The 22,510-nt window shown below is 44.3% G+C and overlaps 1 protein-coding gene across 5 annotated transcripts in view; it reads right to left on the reverse strand.

The window, feature by feature from the left end:
• Positions 1 to 21,172, reverse strand: part of SCUBE3 (signal peptide, CUB domain and EGF like domain containing 3) — a 114,762-nt gene extending 93,590 nt beyond the window's left edge. For 3 of the 5 annotated variants that reach the window (XM_081865365.1, XM_081865364.1, XM_081865362.1), the window contains exon 1: positions 20,618 to 21,171. In XM_081865365.1, coding sequence (XP_081721491.1) covers positions 20,618 to 20,789 — 172 coding nt within the window. In that variant the 5' untranslated portion in view covers positions 20,790 to 21,171. Of the gene's footprint in view, positions 1 to 20,617 lie in introns of all 5 variants that reach the window. The other 2 variants (XM_081865363.1, XM_081865366.1) reach the window with 1 other exon arrangement.
• Positions 21,173 to 22,510: the final 1,338 nt, after the last annotated feature.

Here is a 22,510-nt window from a genome sequence, read left to right on the forward strand (position 1 = left end):
GAATATGCTTCAGCTTAAATATTTTCGGGTTGCCCTCCGCAGCGACCCGAAAGTAACAGACGCGTTACTTCCGGGTTTCACTGCTCACGCATGGGCAGACACTAAAAATGACATTACGCACATGTGCAGAAGCAGCAAAACAAGACCCACACACACACAGACACGTCTTACGTTCGCTTCAGGATGCAAACGGGGCTCTGGAACGGATCCCATTCGCATCCAGAGGTACCACTTTAGTTTGAAAAAAATATGAACGAATTCCTATGCACACTGCTCATATATTTTATATCATGAACATCATTGCTGTAGGGATGGACTGAACAGGAAGAAATTGTATTGTAAATTGTACATGGACATAGCCAGGATTTATGGAAGGGAGGGGAGGCTTTATGTTGGGGAGGCAGGATTAATATTTTTATTGATTTACTTGATTTAGGAGGAGGGGGGCAGCTGCCCACAGATAGCTAAATTAAAGATGGATAAACATGATTCTCTCTCCCTCTCTCTCACTCACACACACACCCAAAGTGGATAAGCTGCTGCTGTATTGCTCAGCCTCACTTACATGTCAGCAGTCAGAGCACATACTTCCTCGCTGGTGCTGGGAGGGAATCTGCTGCCACCACCACAAACTCTCACCTGCAGGGCGGGATGGCGCTCCTTGCTCCCGGAGTTGACCACGGCAGGGTCGGCAGAGGTAGTGGCTTCCCACGGGCAGCTGAACGCGAGCGGGTGCAGCCCCAGGCTGGGGTAGGTCGTTGCCACTGCGCAGGCTGCTTGCTTTGGCTCCCGCGCCTTTGCCATACCCGCGATTGGAGCCAGGTCATTGGAGACCCCTGGGGCTGCCTTTGCACAATTAACAGTCCTGAGCTCTCCCGCCACCTCCGCTGCTTCAGGCTTCACAACTGCTCCCATGTTGCTGATACTGCTTGCAATAAGGCTTAAGGTCACGCTCATGCACGGGACACCATACTTCCTTTCACCTTAGACAGCGGCGGGTTCTGCAATTGCCATGTGGGCTGGGTTCAGGACCCTGGCGGGCCAGATCTGGCCTGCGTACCGTAGTTTGAGGACCCCTGCCCTATATGGCTTAAGTCCAAGCTATCTGAAAGACCGTATTCTCTCATGCAAACGTGCCCAGGTTTTGAGATTTGGGGGAGGGAAGTGTGTTTCAGTCCCACCGGGCACACTTGGTGGGAACACAGGAGAGGGCCTTCTTGGTGGCTGCTCCCAGACTTTGGAACTCCCTGCCTAGAGAAGCTGGAGTGGCTTCCTCCTTGTTGTCCTTCCGCTGGCAGATGAAGAGTTTCGTGTTCCAACAGGCTTTTAGGAATTGACTGCTTTTAATTAAGGGGCTGGTGCTGTACTATTTTTGTTGTAATCGTTGATATGTTTTTAAACAGATTTTATATAAGTATATAGTTTCAATTCTCAATGCTTAACTGCATTTTAATAATTGATTTTTCTATGTTTTTAGAGGTACTTGTTTTAATCTGTAATTTTGCCTTGAGTACGTCAGGGGAAAAGGCAGGGTATAGCTAAATATATACTAATAATAATATTAACATTGGCATAAAATGGTCTTCAAGAGATGTCTGGAAAATCAGTTGCAAAGATGCCTGCCAATACTCTTCTGGAAGAGTATTCCACAGCTTGGGACCAGAGATACTAAAGGCCGGGCTTCTCATTGAAGCCAAATGAGTTTCTGAATCATGGGGGACAATTAAAGGTGCCCCTTGAGAAGATCTCACTGCTCAAGCTGGGATATAAGGGCTCAGGCAGGGCCAGCATGAGGTGGGGCGAAGCAGCCACCTTGGATGACAGAAGTTGAAGAAGTGTCACCCCCACAGGCACTCATCAGTGGAGAAGCAGTGCCAGCAGCAGTGCCAATTTCTGGCAAGGTCTTGTGAGATCTCATTAGAATATTGCGAGATCTCGCTGGAAGCCACCACCGCTTTGTGGGCACTGACACACCTTCACCACAGATTCCCTTACCTGGATAGTGGAGCAGCACATTCTCATTTTGCCTCAGGCAGCAGAACGGGTTGTGCTGCCCCTAGGCTCAGGTGGTCCTTAAGGCACCTTGGACCCAACTTGTTCAGAGCTTTGTATATTAATAGAGAAACTTTGAACCTAGCCCAGCAGCATATGAGCAGCCAATGCAGTTTTTTTAAGCAGAGATGTCTCATGCCCTCATCAGCAGTTCAGCCACTGCAATCTATACTAACTGGAGTTTCCAGACCGGGCTCAAGGGCAGCCCCCACATCCAATGCATTGCAGTAATCCAGTCTCAAGGTTACCAACACATGGACTAAAGCAGTCTGGCTATCCTGCTCCAAATATAGCTACAGCTGGCATACCAGAACAGAACAAAGCAAAACAGGCAATTGGCCTATCATCCAGACTTGGCGGCCACCTACTTTCCTTCACTGGAGATTTTCAAGCAGAGGTTGGATGGTCATCTGCCATGGATGCTTTAGTTGAGATTACTACATTGCTGGGTGTTGGACTAGATAACCCTCATGGTCCCTTCCAAATCTACACTTCTGTTTTTCTACCCACAAAGCATCTGTCCTCCCAAAATTCAAATTCAGTTTATTGACCCTCATCCAGTCCACCACCGCATTCAGGCACCCATCTAGCACCAATTATACTGCTAATACAGGCTTCCCAGATTCAGACGTTATGGAGCCACATGTTTTCAGCATACTAACAACATCATGGTCCAAAAATCCTAATGGCAACAGCTCCATGTAGATGTTAAAGAGCATTGGGGACAAAATAGTGCCCTGTGGAACGTAGCACAAGTGCCAGGGAACCAAAGTGCACTCCCCCAAGGCTACTTCTTGGACACGACCATGCAGGTGGGAAATAGACCTACTCCAATACAGTGTTTCTGATACCCATCCTTAATGCTGGTCCAGGAGGAAACCAAGGTCCATGATACTGAAAGCTACTGAGAGACTAGGTTTCACTCTCCCTGACCCTCTCTCTGAATAAAGGTCCTCCACCAGAGCAACAGAGGTGGATTCATTCCTAAAAACAATCCAGAACCCAGACCGGAGTGGATCTAGGTAATCAGTGTCACCTGGAAACACCTGCAGTTGTTCTATCACAACCCTCTCCACCACCAGGGTCTCGATACATTGGGAAGTCCATCCAGAGCCATCAGAAGAAACCCATCGGAGCGCATCAGTGTCTGGGGGTGGACCATTAGAATTGGTCCCTCACCCCTGCAGGCAGGAATAGTCACTGCAAGAACAAACTTCACTAGATGTTAAAAGGCAAGCCTATTGTCCAACACGAGGAACCCAGAGCACAGTTCTAGGTTTGACTTTTTGCACTAGGAAGAGCTGCAAAAATAGCTTCCGTAAACTGCTGTATGCTATGAAAAAGGTCACATATCAAGCAGGAGAAACCCCTACATGTAATAATGCACTCCCCCCACTATTATTCTCATATTTCCAGTATGTTTTACTAGGAAGCTTAAATTTGCATCAGCAAGGCAGTACATACATATGTGCTATATAAACATTTACACAATGTATTCATATTTGTTATTTTACATTAACCACAGCCCAGGGTAACCACCACATCCCTGGGTCATCAATCAAGAATTACAATCTGACCCAAACCACAGGAGACATGAAAAGATTTACAACAGGGAGAGGAAAGCTGAATCCAACTTTTTGTTGAGAGCCTCACTTCCTTGTCTTGTGGTAAAGGAGCATTGTGCTATTGTAATTTGGCCTGATAACATGACTAGATTGCTAAACTGGCATGGGGTGACGCTTGGCATTGCCAAGTTTCCTTATTTCACCACACATACGAAAGCCAAAACTAATCACCGAATGAAAATCTCAGCTTCTTTAAATCAAGGAAGGCTGTTTTCACAAGTGATGCTGAAGTAGGGATTTATTTTAGTTTCCTTTATTGCATTTCCTGGATCAGTACTTAGGTTGTAAAACTATACTGGCTAAAACGTGCAATTATCAACACTCAAAACTGATGTGTTCTAGACTTGACCTGAAATCCTAAGAGCCCTGAGAAGGCACACATAATCTTCCCCCTGAATGCTATCTCTGAGACCCGAGATAAGCCAGACTTTAATGAGCTTGTTCATCCTTACACTGAGGTGTTGGAAGTACAACAGCAGAGAGGGTTAATGTGCAACTGAAAGGTTAATTTTGTTAGTGTTGATGTCAGCTAGCCAAGAGGAGGATGGATGGTGTTGGTTTTAACAACCAGGTAGAGTGGTATGATGTTTGCTGAGGTAGCATCATGAGCTGTGTAGTTCTATTGGCTGTGGAGTGGCAACAGTTTTCTCAGTGCAAAATGGAGACTGAGAATCCTATCCTTAAATAATGCAAATAGCTGTTAATTACAGATGGAGGTGTTCTGCTTCTTTCTCAACAGGGCTATCTGGTGGTCCAATTGCAGTGTGTGTTCACAATGAGTGAACAGAGGCATTTGCATGCATCCAGAGCTCTTACTCCTCCCAGACAGTGAGAGCAAGTCTGTCTCCTATTAATGAGGATGGATGGATGGCTTATGCCACTGTTTGCTCCCTCTGTTGTGCTTGTCAAAGCCTCATGCTTCACACCGTCACTTGTAGAATGAAGCTAAAGGAGTCAAGTAGGGAAGGGGAAAGATTGGGGCACCAACAAGACTGGGCACCTGGGTAACATACTTGGGGGGAGGGGGATACCAAAAACCACATTAGGATAATGATTTTATGAAGGCCAACTAAAATGTTACAAGTTGTAGGAAGATTATGGTAGAACTGAAAAAAACTGCACTTAAATCCCAGCGACTTAAAATTAGATGTGACAGGCCTATTTTTTTAAACCTGGGTTTGTCCCAAGCAAATGCCCTCTTGTGGGCATCCACGGGACATGCAGATCGCCGATCCCAGCAGTAGACTGGTGATCCTGCCCCTGAGTATACAGACTTTTGGGTTATGTTTTTTGGGAAACAGAACTTACCAAAGCTCAAACAGACCCAAAGACTGTTCTTCTTTCCATTTAATCAGCAGGTGCCCAGGAACTCACCCAGAAGTACCTCATAACTTACCTCATGATGGCAACACACCTTGCAATTGATCGACAATGGAGAACTCTAAACACTGATTTGTCTGAAATGTGGTTTATACACATATGGGACTTGATATTAATGGAAAAGCTAGCTAAGAAAGTTCGAATCCAAAGAAACAATACAAAGTTTTATAAAACTTGGTTTAGCTTTACTTCCTATGAAACTACAAAAGAACATGGATACAGACCACCAGAAACTCACAGGGACATATGGAAATACACATTTATTTGAAGTAGAACTAATTGTATGTATCTGAATAATTGTGTGTGCTCGGGAGAGTGGGGTTCTTTCTTAAACTACAAACTTAGAAACACCACCACACAGCAGATTTCTTTGCATGACTGGCACAGTGTAGTGCTGTGTTTAGCACAGAGATGTACATAGGACCCAGAATGTGCAGTGTGCTCACTACGGAATAAGAGAGGCACGTGTGTATGAGCACAGCCATGTGCATATCACAAGTTTTGTAAGCCACATTGGAAATGTTTTTGCATCAAAGGGTGGGGTCTGTATTATTAATTCACCCCACTACCAACCAAATTTTCAGAGTGAGCAAGATGGTAGTTGAGGGAAACTCAGCCCCCAGTCAGAAAAGACAAAGAGGGTAGCACCAGAAGGTGCTGAAGGAAATGGTACAAGTCATTTATTAGTTTTCCATTGTTAGGCCTAATGTATTGCAAAGCACAAATTCCTCATTCATGAGAGAACAGATAGCCATGACCTCTGACAAAGCAGTCCTAGTCCTTATTCCATTAGTGCAAGGATTTACCCTTGTGCAATGGGACTTGCCACCCTTCACCACCTCCACCCATACCCTCCCCAAATCTGCTTTGGAGGGTTGGGAGAAACCACAGAACAGATTCAGAAGTGCGGGAAAGGGAGAGGCGGGGAGCTCAGTTCTGCACGGGTAAATCACTGCACTAATAGAATGAGAGACTTAACACTACTTGAGATCTAAGCCTGTGGTCCAAAACTACATGTTACATTAAACATCATTTGGCAATGTGCGCTTGTATCTGCTTTGCAGGAGACCCAATTATGCTTTCCAGATTTATGGATCTGGGATACTGGCAACTCATAGTAAAATAATAAGACTTCTCTCTTCCTCTGAAACATTCTGGTGTAAGAAGCTTGCTTCTATTCAAATCTACATATACATGCAACCAGAGATATACCCGACACACCTGTAATGACATCATTTTTCACATTTAAAATGTGTGCAAATAAAACGGATGAGGGGGGGAAATGGCAACAGCCCTCAAGAAAGTAAATTCTACTTTGAGTCATATTTTCTAACTCCTGGGAATAAAACCCAGCCTTCCAAACAAGACCATACAGAAAACTCTGTGACCACATTTTCCTAAATGAGACTAGGGGTTCATAGAGAGCGTGCCACAAAATGGGAGCGGCTCCAGACCCTTGGAGATATTAGGCCAGTTACCCACGAGTGAGGCTGTGGTTGAGGGTTCATAAGTTAAATACTAAATGCTCACAGCAGGATATGCAGCACCCCCTAACCCTTTCCTTCCGCTTCAAAGCGGTTGCTGCTGCCCACATGTAGCCACAGGCTCCATTTTCTGGCCCAAGTCAGATTTAGGGCTTCTGCAGACTTTGGCAAAGGCCTTGGCATAAACAATAGCAACTTGTCCCCCAGCAAATCACCGCTGGTGCTGAGTAATTCTAGGTGCAGGTACCAGAGCCCTGGGCAACAGCAAGCCTGATCTCACCGCAGGGGCTTGCCAAGATGCATTTAAATTGCTTCACATTCAAAGGGCAATTCAGCAAAGACAGAAGTCCTGGAATCGGCTGGCCTTAATAATTTGGCATTGCATCCGTCTGCAAAGGAATATTTAACTTTGGGTAACCTTTTCCTTCTCTTTTGAAGGGCCATAGAGGGCAGTAAGCATAACTGCTGTGCCATTCTGACCAAGGAGGGCTGTAGTTTAGGGCTAGAGCATCTGTCTTGCAGCAGAAGGTTTTGGGTTTAATCCCCAACATAGGGCTAGAGATGTCCCATGTGTGAAACCGTAACGCCAGTCAGCTTTAAAAATACTGAGGTAGATGACTCAGTATCAGGCTGCTTCCAATATGACTATGTTTCTATATTCTAGGGACTTCTAGGGACATTGGCTAAGGGAAACGTTAAGGGAAACATTATAAAAGTCATGAAAGAGCATCTATTCCCCCCAAAAGCTAAGTTTATGTGTTAACAATTGGATTTCACAGGCTCTTCTGATTTGTTGGCAACTTCCGAGGCTTGCAACTGCAAAGCTAGTAGGATATTGCAATCCATGGCAAACTACCAGACCCTCAGACATCCAAATAGCTTAGCTGCTCTTCAGAGGAAAACTGCTTTCCCTGTTCTTCAGAGGCTGGTGTCTGAAGAGCAGAGAAACTGGTTCTCCTCCCCTTCACAGCACTGGGCTGAGAGAAGGAGAACCACTCCTCCAACAACAATATTGCGATGGGGCAGAAAGCCCTCTGGCCACCTTGCAAAGGGGCCTTTCCTCTCTCTGGCATACTACAGCTGCATCACGGGATGTTTTACACAAAAACACAAAAACCACAAAAACCACAAAAACACATCAAAAAACCAAAACACTAACACTCCCAACCCCCCAGAAAAGTTTTAAAGTTCATAGATTTATTCAATTACCCAGAGGCCTGGAAGAAGAGGAATGCTTTTGCCTGGTGCCTAAGTACCATATTTTTCACACCATAGGGCACACCAGACCATAGGGCGCACCTAGTTTTTAGACGGGGAAATCAATTTTAAAAAATCTTTTCCCCCCCCCAGCCCCAAAGAGCAGCGTACAGGCTGCGCACAACCTCTCCCTGCCGGAGGGGTTGCGTGCGGCTATGGAACAAGCCAAGGCAGCGAACGGGATGGATCCCGCTGGCTGCTTTGGCTTCCTCTTTAGCCCCGCGCAATCTCTCCCTGCCGGGAGAGGCTGCGTGGAGCTAAAGAAGCCATAGCCCCGTGCAGCCTCTCTCTGCCGGAGGGGTTGCGTACGGCTATGGAACAAGCCAAGGCAGCGAGCGGGATGGATCCCGCTGGCTGCTTTGGCTTCCTCTTTAGCCCCGCGCAATCCCTCCCTGCCGGGAGAGGCTGCATGGAGCTAAAGAAGCCATAGCCCCGTGCAGCCTCTCCCTGCATACGCTCCATAGGACGCACACACATTTCCCCTCAGTTTTTGGAGGGGAAAAACTGCGTCCAATGGAGCGAAAAGTACGGTATATGAAACCAAGGCACCAGGCAAGCCTCTCTGGGGAGAGTATTCCACAAGTGGGGAGCCACTGCAGAAAAGGCCCATTCCTCCCGACCTCTTGCAGAGGAGGCACACAAAGAAGGGCCCCAGGTGATGATCACAAGGTCTGGGTCAGTTCATATAGGCAGAGGCAGTCCTTGTGGTATGTCTTATTATTATTTCATCAGGATGCTACAAGGTTTGTGCTTATCTTGACTGAACACCAAACTTCAACAGTTATCTCCACTGTGTCAAAGGTAGGGTGGCTCTAGGTTTTGTCTTAGTGTACTGAGTCATAGAAGTACTGCAGTAAAAATACTTTCTCAGTGGCATTTGTACCTTGGGTCACTGAGTACTTAAAATGCAATGTTTTTGATGATGATAAAAACCTAGAACTACATTTGACACACATACACACCCCAAAAAATCAATGGAGTGTTCATTTGTGGAATGAGTTACCTAAGCGGAAGAAATGTTCTTTTCCCCACTTGATCCTTCCTACCTTGGCTGCCTTTGGAAAACCAAACTTAGGACAGAGACTCTCTGGAACTCTGTGTACTTTAAACATACAGCCATCCCAATATGAATAAAACTAGGAGTCTAAAAACTAGGAAAACAAGTGTAACACCAAGCAAATAAAATTACAGCACACCAGTCCTGGACTATATACTTGTATGGCTGTGAAGTTCTCTTAAAAAAAGAAGAAGAATGGGGCACTTTATTTAGGACATTTAACACATCAACAGGGTTGTTGTTAGCCGGGGAGTGTGCAACAGCACCCTGGTGAGATGGACCATCTCTGTAACTGGAGAAATTCTATGATTTTTTATAAAAAAAATAGACGTCAAAGGTTTCTTCCCTGTAGCCATGCACACGAGCTGCAATCACATGTTAAGCTTTTTACGCTAAGAGATTCCTCAAACAGCAGCGGTAATTTCAATTGGGCCACAGCAAGTCTGGAGAGAGATTAATTTGACTTGGCACATCATTGAAATCACTGCAATTATATGTGGCGCCACCACACATGACTAGCTTATCTATGACAGTCCTATCTTTGTGACTATGGTTTAAGTGGCCACTATACCGATGGCTGCATATATTGCTCAATTTGCAATTGTTCATAATCTGATTTTTACCTATGTATGTACTGCAGTGTCATAGCTACAGGGCAGGGGGAGGGTTTAAGCTGGGTTCTTTGCCTCGGGTGAAGCCTCCAGAGGGGCGCCATTGAGGTTTTTAGCCAGTGTGTGCGTGCGCAAATGTGCATTTGGGAGTGCCAAACTCGGTCTTTGATCTGGGTGAAATAAAGCCTAGTTCTGCCCCTGTGTACTGCCAATTGAAACAGGCCTTCTCACATGTGATATGAGCTCTGTGGGTGCCCTTGTAAAGCACACTGGAAGCTCATACAAGGAAGTTTCAACAAACAGTTTTTTAAATTTTCATTTGGTGGCTCCCACTGCACTTTTCTTTTCTGTCGCATGTGATTACACTGCTGTTCTTACCTTCGGGAAGAATTCTGAACTTATTATTCAACCAGCGCTCTACACCCACAGCCCTTGCCCTGAAGATCCTGTTCCCTTCTGTGAGGTAACGATTTCTTAGGAGATTGTTGTGTGACTAAAATTATTGGGCTGCAGTAGCTATGCTGCTACTGCTACTAAGGGCTCAAACTCGTAGTGCTAAAAATGTGCATTAATTGAATGGATCCAACAACAATTTGGCACAAGCTAAAGCAGTTAAGTGATTTGTCAGCTAAGCAGTCACAAAATGAATATGGGTTGAGAGCAGCAGGTTCAGCAATATGCTGAAGCAATCACACAACCGCTTCTGCAAGTGCTGAATACTCCATGGATCGGATCCACTCAATCCATACTCACAGCATACCAACTTGAGGCAGATCCACACCACACTTTTAAAGCACTTTCGAAGTGCATTACTTCCCCCAAAGAATCCTGGGGGCTGTAGTTTGTTACAGTACTGGAAACGGTAGTTCCCGGGGGGCGGGGGCGGACTACACTTCCCAGGATTCTTTGGGGGGAAGTCATGTGTTTTATAAGTGTGTTGGATGTGCTTTGAATGTATTGTTTGGATCTGCCCCAAGTTGCGTCAATTGGCCCTCTGCTTTCCAGTGCTGACAGCACTGTATCTCAGGTAACACAACCTTCTTCAATCCCTCACAGGTACGGTAACTTTCTGGGGATGCATGTCGCTGGTAGGTAGGGGCAGAGGCAAAAGTGGGTGGAGCTAGGCAAAAGCACTCAAGGAGAACACAGAATAGAATCAGCAATGGATGCAGCCCAGGGAGAGTCCCCAAGGGCCAGACAGAGAGGCCTAGGGGGCCACATTTGGTCCTGGAGCTTGAGGTCCCCCATCCTTGCTCTCAAACCAGATTACTGAAGTAGAAAGAAAGGGGGGATATGCATTCACACATGTGAATGCCCACTAAGAACAGAAGAGGACCAAAAACCTATCTAGTTCATCATGGTGTCTCCCAGGCTGGCAAACTGGGTTCCCCTGGGAGCACACACAGAGGATAATAATTGCTCACTGCCGCTGTTCCTCAGCAATTGGTTTTTAGGGGCACAGCAACTCAGCATGTACCTACCATGACCAGAAGTCATTGATATTCTCCCATTAAGTCTCTGGCCCTTGGCTTCTCTAATCCAAATGCTGCCTACTTACAACATTACAAACACACACAATATTACCCCCACACAGATTATTATAATACTATATACATGGCCATATTAAACAAACACTTCTGCAGAAGAGTAAAATTATTTGGTCCTTCTTGTTAGCAGTTTAAGAGGGATGTTTCTGGAGGAGTGGTCAAGTTGCTTCACCTATGATGAAACTGGAGGAACCCCAGTTCACGCTATCAGTGACTGTCCCCCGCCAAGGCAGGATTTATATATTATTTTCTTTACATAGGCAGACAGAAAAGAATTATCCCACTTCACATGCTTGTCAACTCTCTTAAATGAGTATGAAATACCTAGAATTTGCATACGGACACACTACTTTCCCCTCCAGGTATTTAATTCCTGTGTTTTATGTTTAAAGTTCTAGTCAATTATTGTAAAGTCGGGGGGGGGGGGAGATGGGAACTGGGCAGCTAATAAAAATAGAAAATTAAACAAAAAAAAATCATTATTTTCTTCAGTCCCAAAGAACTTCATAGGTTTTAAAAGCAACTTTTATTATTTAATTTAATATAATGTACACTAACAGGATTAAAAAATATATATTTAGTGAATGTGTATGTGTAGCTGTTGGCAGTCTTGCAGAGTTTCCACTTGAGTTAAGGCCAAATTAAAGCTTTATAACTTCAGCAGCCCCCCCTTTTTTTTCTTTTTTCTTTACCAGCGCACTAATAACCACCTCAGACACTGTGGTACAGTTTGTTTAGCTCAGAGAACAGCAAGGGAGAAGACGAAGGAGCTAAGGCAATTTGTATTGCACTTAAGGAGCCTGGTCAGAAGACAACGCATTGCTTTGTCTGGAAGAAGATGAAAAGGGGTGTCAGAAATGCTGGAACTCTCGTCTCCCTCCTAAGATGGCTTGAAAGAGCTGGAGGAGGCATTTGTGGGGCATCCACAAAGAACCTGGCATTCTGTGGCAGATTTTCAGCAAAATCATCTGTATATACAACAGCTAGTCCCCAACATTCTACTACACTCCAGCTTTTTCCAACCATTGGCCGTACTGGCTGGGGATAGTCTTTTTGCCCCCCTTACCAAATGGGAATAGGGAATCACAACAGCCAAAACATATATCTAGGTCAGGGGTCAGCAACCTTTTTCAGCCATGGGCCGGTCCACCGTCCCTCAGACCATGTGGTGTGCCGGACTGTATTTTGGAGCGGGGAAAATGAACAAATTCCTATGCCCCACAAATAACCCAGAGATGCATTCTAAATAAAAGCACACATTCTACTCAAATAAAAACACGAGGCAGGCCCCACAAACAACCCAGAGATGCATTTTAAATAAAAGGACACAGTCTACTCATGTAAAAACATGCTGATTCCCAGACCGTCTGCAGGTCAGATTGAGAAGGTGATTGGGCCAATGGCAGATGAAGATGATGGACTTTTCGGAGCTAGCCGACTTGACTGGAAGAGTCCGCGACCAGGAGGAGGAGGAGTACCAGGACGATTGGATGAAATTCAAAGACTATTTAGTTAAATATGATAAGATAACTTAATTGGAAAAATTTGCAAATACCAGATAGGCTTAGGATTTAAATATGTAATGTTAAAGAATAGTATGTTTAAAGTTAAAATGAAAAGGAAGAAAGATGATAAGTGACTAAGTTAATTTTATGAGAAAATTGGTTTTGGAAAACTGTTACAATGATATACAATGAAACTCAACCAGCGGGATTCGAGGAAGTCATTTAACAATGTCACTAAGATTGGATTAAGTACAGTTAAGATGTATGTTTATTTAAAATTTTGGAAAATCAATAAAAAAAATTGGAAAAAAAGAGAGAGAGAAGGTAATTGGGTCACATCCTGCCCACGGGCCTTAGGTTGCCTACCCCTGATTTAAGTAGTCATTTAATCGTACCCTTCTTTCTATTAGCAATGTTCAGTGGCGAGTGCCAAACGAAGCAACTATGTCCTCCAAACCATGCTTGACACATTGAAAGCATTCAGACAACTGACCAAATACACTGAGGGCTGAAGCAGTGCTACAGCTAGGCTGGACCTCAGGGGTGTCATTTTCTACTATAAAAAACTTAAGGGGCAACCAGCCAGGCATGTACATAGTTACAAGTACTCATTTTATTATTTGTACTTTATATTGTGCTTATTCCAAAGTAAATGTGTTTAGCATCAGGATAGCAGAAGCCAGCCCCACGTATTCCTGTAGCCATGACTGGGCTATGATTTAAGTGAGTTTAAAATGTGAAACTGCGCATGCTCAGATTATTTCTTTTTAACAGGGCTGTGGCAACCTGTTTTCTGCTCTAACACATCAGGACTGCTGAAGCAGTTATAAAGCATGGAGTAGTGGTGGGGAAAATGTTAATTTCACAACTGAACATGGCTATTCAAAGCCTTTGCCGCCGCCCCAATAAAACCATTAAGTCCTGGGATTAAAATTACCTCGCTGTACCACGTGGCTCAAGCACTCTCTTCTCCCCTCGTAATACATTACTCAGTGTATTAAACACTCAAAACACACTTGGGTGTTTTGTCTGGACCAGCAGACTATGGTTTGGATGAGCCCTCCAAACCAGGATTGGAAACCACTGTTTGGAGGACTTGCTCAAACCAGTTTGCTGATTTAGACAGAAGAAAACATAAAATGTGAGAAGTCTGCAAGGTTCCAAGTTCATGGGAGAGAAGGTGGGTCCACTAAATAAGTATCATCCACACAATGGAGCGCCATAACTCCACCTACAGAACAGTGAAACAAAGGCTCAGAAAACAGACCAAAGCCCAGTACATAATTAACTGATCCATACAAGTCCCCAACATATGATTCTCCCCAAAGGTGTCCTGTCCACATTCATAAATGGAGCATTTTGCTGAAAGGCTGAATCATAATGCATTGTGTTGATACATGCCTTCTTGTTAGGCACATTAAGCAAGGAAAAGTAATTATACTGTATGATTACACTAAGATAGCAGACCTTGTAAACATAAATCATGAGACAACATTATATGGTTGGCATGTCTTTGAAGTTCATAAAATATGTGATGTATAGTTTTTTCCTACCATTAAGAGGACTCAGTGAGCTAATTTCACTCTCATCTGCATTCCTCTGAATAACCAGTCATTAAATGAAGCTCCCACTGCTTTCTTGGACCTGATAAAGTCAGTTTGAACTGATAAAGTCACGGGAACAGAGAGGAGCAGGTTCTGAACTCTCCTGAGGTCTGCTGGGGCCAAATATTAAAAATGAAGCATCTGACAGAACTTTCTGTGTTCAAAACTTGCTGTCTACTCCCTGGGTGCTTCCAGACAACCTGTTTGTGGATTCATCCCGATTTGTTTGCAAAGAGGTTAGATGACATTGCATCAAGACCAAGTGTTTTCTCCCATTTTCCAGTGCGTTTTCTCCTCATTTTCCTTATCACAAAACGGCTGCTCTTTGGAGGAAGTAGGTTTGTGGCACAAGACCTTCCAATCAACTATAATCGTGGAACATGAATGTCCTTATATATGACTAAATCCCCCCTGAAAAATGTCTGGAAGCGTCCTGTGTCTCTTGCTGCTTTTTTACAATCAGATTGTACTCCTCTGATTTAACACTGTGCAAAATCAAATGCCTCCCTAAAACTTATATTTCCTTCACATATTGTGTTAAATTACTGTTGTCTTCCCTAAGATGCAAGTTTGGTTTTAAGAAAGGCCTCAAACTGTTTTTCTATGGTCCAGGGATGCCAATTCCTGGGGGCCCAAACCTTTTGACCCCTCAATATTTTGGGGGAGCTTAAGTGGCCAACTCCTTCTCCTACTCCTTCTTCTGCCACGGAGGGGAAGGAGAAGGGAAGCAGGTCCTAGCTGGTGGTGGCAGCAGGAGGACCTGCAAGAGGTGCTGCCAGCCAATGAAGCTGCACTACTGCCATGTTTAGCACCCCCAAGCTTCTCTGCACCATGCATGCATGTAGTGTCGCAAGTGTGAAGCCAGGCCCTCCGAATCACCCTCACACCTCTGGCACCTCTGCTATGATCTGTCCTGGAAAAACATTAGGATTAGTGATTACTGCATATACTTAAGTCTGCATATGGGGGGGGGGGGGGACAGCCATTAACATGCTAACTTACAGCTAGGGTCTTGCATCATTAAATTTCTACATAAATTGATGACACATTAATCATAAAAGCTAATAAGCTACCTTCTCTCCACCCCCACCTCCACAAAGATAGAAACCTGCACTTTTCTGCGTGCTGTTTTTCACTAATTAAAACTATCCTTAACGTATTAACACTCAGTTGGATAAAGCGAGAGTTGCAAGAGCTTGAGGATGGAAAAGAAGCCCATGATGTTTGCAGCGTAAGCTGAAGAGAAGCCAGCACACTGAGGCTAGTTTTAAGATTGTGCAGACAGAGTACACTTTATTTACCATCATCGTAAGCTTCTCCTAAGCCTCTCTGGGGACTTATAACTTTGAAAACGAAGGTTAAAATTATTCTGGAATATTTTCCTATGTAGATTACTCCAGTGTGCCTCTTTTTTGTGTGTGGTGGTGGTGGTAGTCAAAACAATATAACCCTTACACTTGGGAGACAGTAATGCCCCTCAGGATAGGATGATTCGAGGTGTCTGAACGTTTCGGTGTTACAAAAAAAGACTTTCAGCCCCTTTCCCAGCCCCCTCCCCCTGTCAAATCTAAGTACAGGCATGTTAGACGTCTTCAATCAAAGTTCTTCTTTGAACTGCTTCATGTTGAAATGTTTACGGTTTTATATTTCAGGGGTGCGGAAGATTATCATCATCCCATATGATTTTCTGAGTGAATAAGCAGGAGGAGGAGATAAAGGGGATGTGGGGGGAGAGAGGTTACAGCAGGGGTCAGCAAACTTTTTCAGCAGGGGGCCGGTCCACTGTCCCTCAGAACTTGTGGCGGGGCAGACTATATTTTGAAAAAAAAGAAAAGAACAAATTCCTATGCCCCACAAATAACCCAGAGATGCATTTAAAATAAAAGGACACATTCTACTCGTGTAAAAACGCTGATTCCTGGACCATCTGCGGGCCGGAGTAAGAAGGCGATTGGGCTGGATCCGGCCCCGGGCCTTAGTTTGCCTAGCCATGAGTTACAGTAAGAGGTGGTGAGATGGGAGGGGGGAGGAGTAGATCATGATGTATCTGCAATCAAGTGAATTATATTCTTTAAAAAAATCCCTTGTTTGAGGCCCTGCAGGTGCTTTCTGACTTTAAAAGAACCCAACCCATTATCTCCCAAATCCATCAATGCTCTGCATCAGCCTTCTCATAATCATACTCTGCACCATTGCCTCTGGGAAGGTATAAATTGTAATGGGAGGCAGAGTCCCTTCAATTCCATTGAAACACAATCCACAGGAATATTAAGATTTTAGCATAGCCAAATTAATGATTTTAACAGTGCATTAACAATTTATTTGAGTTACTGGCTTACCATATCTAATTCTCACTAGATCTTCCAAAATCTCATTTAGCTTCACTGCTTTTGGCACCAGAAGGATTTATATGCTAACTAGCATGTACAAAGGTGCATTTAAAAATTGTTAGCAGAAAATGTTCTTTTTGAACTCTGGGCCAAAGGGTTAACCCAATGCATTGTTATCTGTTTCTGAACACAGGGAGGTTGTCACTGGACTTCCTGATTTGAAGAAGATCTAAAGGAGCAGAATGCTTTGAGAAGATAAGCACTGAGTTGAATTAGTTGTGTATCTTACCACTGCCTATTTTCACAAAGATAAAACGGGATCCAGCCTAGCCCAATAAGGGAGACAAAATGGTGATCAGGTGGTGAGCTGTAATGGATGGGTATTCCAGATATGAAGCGAGTCATCCATCCCCATCCACTACCTTAACACCACAATGTTAGAAGCAAACTTCTAACTATCTGAATTAGTCATTCCCAGAAGATGGGTTGACAGGTACCAGAACATCACAGGAACCTGGTGGGTGTGTTCTAAGTCTGTCATCAGAGAGAATGCTGGGCAAAAATCTGCCCAAGTGGCCCTACTTTCAGAACAGAGAGGATTTGATAGATGAGCCTCTCACAAAGGCAAAACTCCGCTGGCAGGCTTCACTGATGTAAACAACAGAAACCATGAACATGAGATATTTCTCCCCATCCATGTTTGCCAAAGCATATCGACTCCAACGTTAGTAGAAATGTTATCATCACTATACTCACTTCCAGATGAAGCCTGGCCTAGTAAGATAAAATCCACTTACTGCAAAGGAGTGCCAGTCTACATGATTTGTCAGTTTGGGTTCAGTTGCAACCTATTTGAATTGTCAAAGTTTGCACATTAAGCATGAATAAAACCACCCCCAAACATTTTACAGATTTTTCTGGCCACGAGGCTGAAGCACTGCCTCGTCTTTTAGCCAGTCCTTCTGCTTTTCTACATCTGTGAACAGCCACACAAAATCCCACTTTCTGAGCACTTTGCCTCCAAGTTTATGAAATGGAAACAGAATGTGCTGGACATTCAACACTTACAATTCTTTGTTACCATCTTTTGTTGTCTGTTTATGAAATCCAGATTACGTGGGTTTATATAATTCTGCCCACCATTCCAAAACTGACCCAGCAAGTTTAGTAGCGATCCAACCATTCTTGTATCCCCTGGCTTCTCTTGAAAGAGTGCTGGAGAATGATTGAAATAAAGCTGTTTCTTTCAGACTAAACAACCAGTGGGAAATTCATAATGTTATTAAGAATGTCAGCAAGGAGCAGTCTAATATTCCAAATAAATCTGTGAGCCAAACAAATGCAAGAATCATTGTTGTTTTAGATTGTTTATTAAAATGTAGGCAAACCCTGTAACATATAGCTGTAATGCCTACAGCAATGCTGTGACTGGGCAGTAGACAGGTGGAAGCTGGACAGATTTATAATTTGAAAGCCTGCTCAGCAATGGATGAGGGCCAATTTGATGGTCGGAGGGTGAGGGATAGACCAGCCTCTTCCCCACCCCATCCCTCAAAGTTTCATAGCCGCCACGTTTCATAGCCAGAGGCACTGCTTCTTCCATATCCTCTTTTGAGCCATGGAGCCAGCAATCTGCATGAGGCCAGGTATGGCCCTGGGGCCCCCACTCTCTGATTCTTGAAGGTAGTGGGCAAACCTTTCGTAAGAGCCACAGTGCCCAGCTGTTGCACAACAATGTAGGTAGAAAAAATAAACATGCTTCCTAAGTATATTATTCAGCTCAAGTGTAAACCACTTTTTTCCCCTGACACCTTTTTTCTTACCTCCTCTTTTACTCTAAATTAATCATGTTCTTAAAGTTTTAAATCTTAAGGGTGGATCTCACATACAGAAAGTTGTGGAACTGGAAGAAAAAGGGACAGAGCAAAGAGAAGGAAATGTTGCTTCCTTTCCCCCCCTGCCTCCCCACATCCACAACATCCACACACTCTCACCCCATTCAGCTAAGAGATCTGCGCACAGAGATCCGCAGGGCTGCATATCCAAATGCAGGTACCACTGCAAGCAGGGTAGGCAAACTGCAGCGGCATGGATGGGCATCAATCTGGTTGATCCTCAGTTTCTGATCCAGTAGGTCACACATGCTCAGAAGCATTGTTCCAGCCTGCAGATCTGAGGAACAGGGCAGTACGGAGCAATCTCTGGAACCAGTCACTGCAGCACCTCTGCTTGAGTTCACCCTTGTTTTGGCCTCGGACCACAGAGATGCAAACAGCTTGGTTCCTTTAGGCTGAAATCCTAGACCCACTTACCTGGGAGTAAGTCCCATTGCACTCGAACGAGACTCACTTATGAGCGGACATATATAGGATTGTGCTGTCAGCTTCACTCCCAACCCCACCAGTTGCTCTCTACTGCCAACATTTGGCGACACTGGAAAGGCAGTGTGCATGCACCACACTTGGATCTCTCCTTCTTTTGAGGGTTTAGGGAAAGCGTGCCATTTTGATTCATAATCACAACGGTTTCCAGAAGAACGGAGAGGACAAAGTGCCTCAAGTTCAAACTTTTTGTGTGTGACTATCGCTCACTCCTCCCCAAGAAAATATCGTTCTCATGAACAGCAGCAAGTGTGGTAGCAACATAATCAATGTACACGTCTTGCAAGATGAGCTACTTTTCTGGGTATTTTGAAATAGAATGACCTCAATACATCAGGAATAATTTTAAAAAAAAAGAAGAAAGAAAAATGGTCAGGATCCCCAGCCAATGTATTGACTTTTATTATTATTATTTGTTTTTTATACTACTTAATATATTAAGTATATCTCTAAGCAGTGTACAGAAAACAGAAACAACAACAGACAACTTAAAGTATCACAAAAATACACGCTATGTATAAGAAGTTTAAGTTATTGATATTGATTTAGATAGGTTAGTAACTTTGTACTGATGGAAGTCAGCATTGTTCCACTGAAATGTCATTTCAGATCTCTTCTACTGGAAACTGAGGCAGTGGCTGTTTTTAACCTGCTCATTTTTAACCAACCAAGAATCTAGCCCAGCTCCACATCATGTTCTCCTCCCCTTCTTCCCCTGAAGGTATCCGTCAAGTCTCTACAGGATGGAATTTTGCTTTGCTATTTTAGCATAAATCTGGCCAGGGCTTCAATGGAATTTGAAACCAAAAGGCCTTAATAAATAAATATTGTGATAAGGGTATGAAAGCAATGTATGAACCAAAGATAATCAAGAGAGGAGAGGAAAGCCTGAGCATTCCTTTTTAAGCTAAAAGCATACAGCTTTACATGAAGCCAGGTCCTCTCTTTACAGTATTGTTTTTATTTTGTCCTCTATAAAGAACACATTCTTCTACTTTTCCAGTCTGACTTCCTTTATCATCTATTGTGTGTTTGCTTTCATTATTAAAAAATATATACTTCTAAAGATATGTCACAGTAACCTTGAGAGTGCTTCCCCCTCAAAAAAAAAAAAAAAAACTTTTTAGGAGAAAGGGAATAGGTACAAGCCACATGGCTAATATATTGTCCATCACATGCTGTTCCATCCATTTCATCTGGAGGTGATATGCTACTATTACAGCAAAAGGAAAACTATAAAGAGATAGGCTGTATAATTGTCCATGTGTGCATCTGCTTTTTTCATGAAGAGAGACTACAAAGTAATCAGGCAACTTGCAGGTAGACACATGCAAAATATGTCTCTTTGCTCCAAATATCTGTGTCTAGCTCTCAAGCTATATATGCGCAGCGTACAATAACTCATTGGATTCAACAAAGATGCACGTGCATGTCTCATCAATATTTCACAGGTAATTATTTCTAAAACCATTATTGATCCCACAACAGATAAGAGGAACCAGGGAAGGGGTTACAGATAACGATCTCCTCCTTTCTAGCTCATGGGAGGAGTGAAACTTTTTACAATATCCACCCCCACAACCAAACAGCAATTTTAACAGAATCTCCGACAAAACACAGCTACTAAAAAAAGTTTAAAGGGTGGCAGTAAAAGGTCTGCATCAAATTAGGTATTTTGCTGATGCTTGCCAATCTCACTGGCTGACTAAAGGGTTAAAAATCGGGGGACGATGCATACATACAGTGTTGGGGTAATAGGAGGGGGAGAGAGAGATTCTTCTTACCTTGACTGGCTTTAGCCATGGTGTTGCCAGAGTACAGGAGAAAGGAAAGCGTGTACAATCCAACAATCTCCAGGGCCCCCATTACAATTGGCTTGTATATGCAGAAAGGTCGGGCCAGGAAAAGAGAGGGGGGGGTCTTCTCTGATGCTTTCAAACAACGCACTGAGCGCATGCAAACTTTAAGCCAAGAAAGAGAGAGAGAGAGAGAGAGAGAGAGAGAGAGAGAGAGAAAGAGGTCTACTCTTTGCTGGTGGTGTATACTGGAGAAAGCGCTTTAGGAGAAAAGGATGGCCAAATCTGCTCAGGATTCCGTTGGGTTTCCCTGATGCTACTTTCAGTAGGAAGGCAGACCCGCCGCGGTATCTTTTTTAAGTGGACTTGATCGTCCTTCTCCCTTCAGCTGCTTCCTTTTGGAAGAAGGAATCCCAGCCAGCTCCAGTTTGGTTAAAGAGGGGGAGAGATTAAAAAAAGCCACAGAGTGCCTTGCTCTCTAGTGCTGGGGACCTGTGAAAGGTCCATCCAAGCAACGCCCTTTCCCCCCACCCCTTTCTCTCTCTCTCTCCCTCTCCCTTTCTTTCTATTTGCCTTCTCCTGCTGCTGCTCCTGCCTCACTCCCTCCCACCCGCCCGGGCTGCGCTCAGCTCTGCCTGCAGGAATTTACAGTCTGCCACTGGGGGAGTCGGGCCAGTAGCCATGGAGACCGCTTCCCTGGGAGCAAGGAGGTCAGGCGAGAGACCATGTGCAATCAATGGATCAATGCAAACTCCCGTGCGAGCTCCAGACCCAACAAGCTCCCTTCGCAGGCTCTTCCCCCTACTTTGCCCGGCTCGGGAGGAAAGAGGGGAGGGGCATGAGAAAGGGGGATTGTGCTCAGAAAAGAGAATTAAGAAGGGAAGGAGAGGAGGGGGCGAGAAACCAGCTTGCAGATGCCATGACCTGCAACACTTTAGTCCCCCCCCCCCTTCTCTCTCTCTCTTTTTACTTTTTTGGTGTGCCTAGGCTGAAGGCAAGAGACGTGCTCTCGGATCAATGCAAACTCCAGATCAAAGAGCCTTGGGCTCTCTCTCTCTCTCCCCCCCCCCCCATACGGCTAAGCGGAGGGGGAAGGGTGGGATTGCGAGGAGGCAGAAATAATTTAAAAAAAACAAAACAGAAACGCTCGACAAAGAGTCTTTGCCACGTTCTACTAAACTCCTCCAGGAATACCCCCCCCCCCGCGGGGGCGACTTCCCTCCTGAAGGAAGGTCACCATCCCATTCCTTGTGCTTCCTTCTGGACCAGCCTTGATTTGCAATCCCTCATTAGTCAAACGATTTGTTACTATTGTTTTTAAAGAACGATCATTGCTGTCTTAGAGCCCAAGAGTTACATACAGGAAAGTCCGGGAGCAACCGGTGGTCTATTTCCCACAAAGAAATGCTCTAGCAGAGTTGGGCAGACTTCAGGCTTGTGGGATCTACCTGAACTGGGAGATCCACCAAGTGAAGCCAGGTGGAAAATGGTGTGTGTGGTGGTGATGGGGGACACGACATGCTTTTAGGAGCAAGAAACATTGTTTGCCTTTGAGTAGATGTTCAGCCCAGGAATTTGTCTGCAGTATCAGGACTGAACTCACAGGCCTGTCCAGATCTGCTTTTTCTGTGGATTCTCCAGACCTGCTCCTTGAGCATTCATCTTGATTTGCTTGCACAAAGCTTATGTGAAAGTTAGGCTATATCCAGTCTTTATTGAGCATTCTAATTTCTATGTAGGGTGGCTATAGGACAATGAGCTTCCGTTTGCTTGCACTGGGTTATACATCTCCCCATTAATCATTTGTTCATCTACCTTTCAGTGGATTTCTCCATCACTTTCTGAACCACAAAAGTGTGTGTGTGTTAATGGATTTGTTCC

The sequence above is a fragment of the Podarcis erhardii genome, assembly GCF_964252035.2.
Source record: "Podarcis erhardii genome assembly, chromosome: 6".
NCBI classification, from domain to species: domain Eukaryota; kingdom Metazoa; phylum Chordata; class Lepidosauria; order Squamata; family Lacertidae; genus Podarcis; species Podarcis erhardii.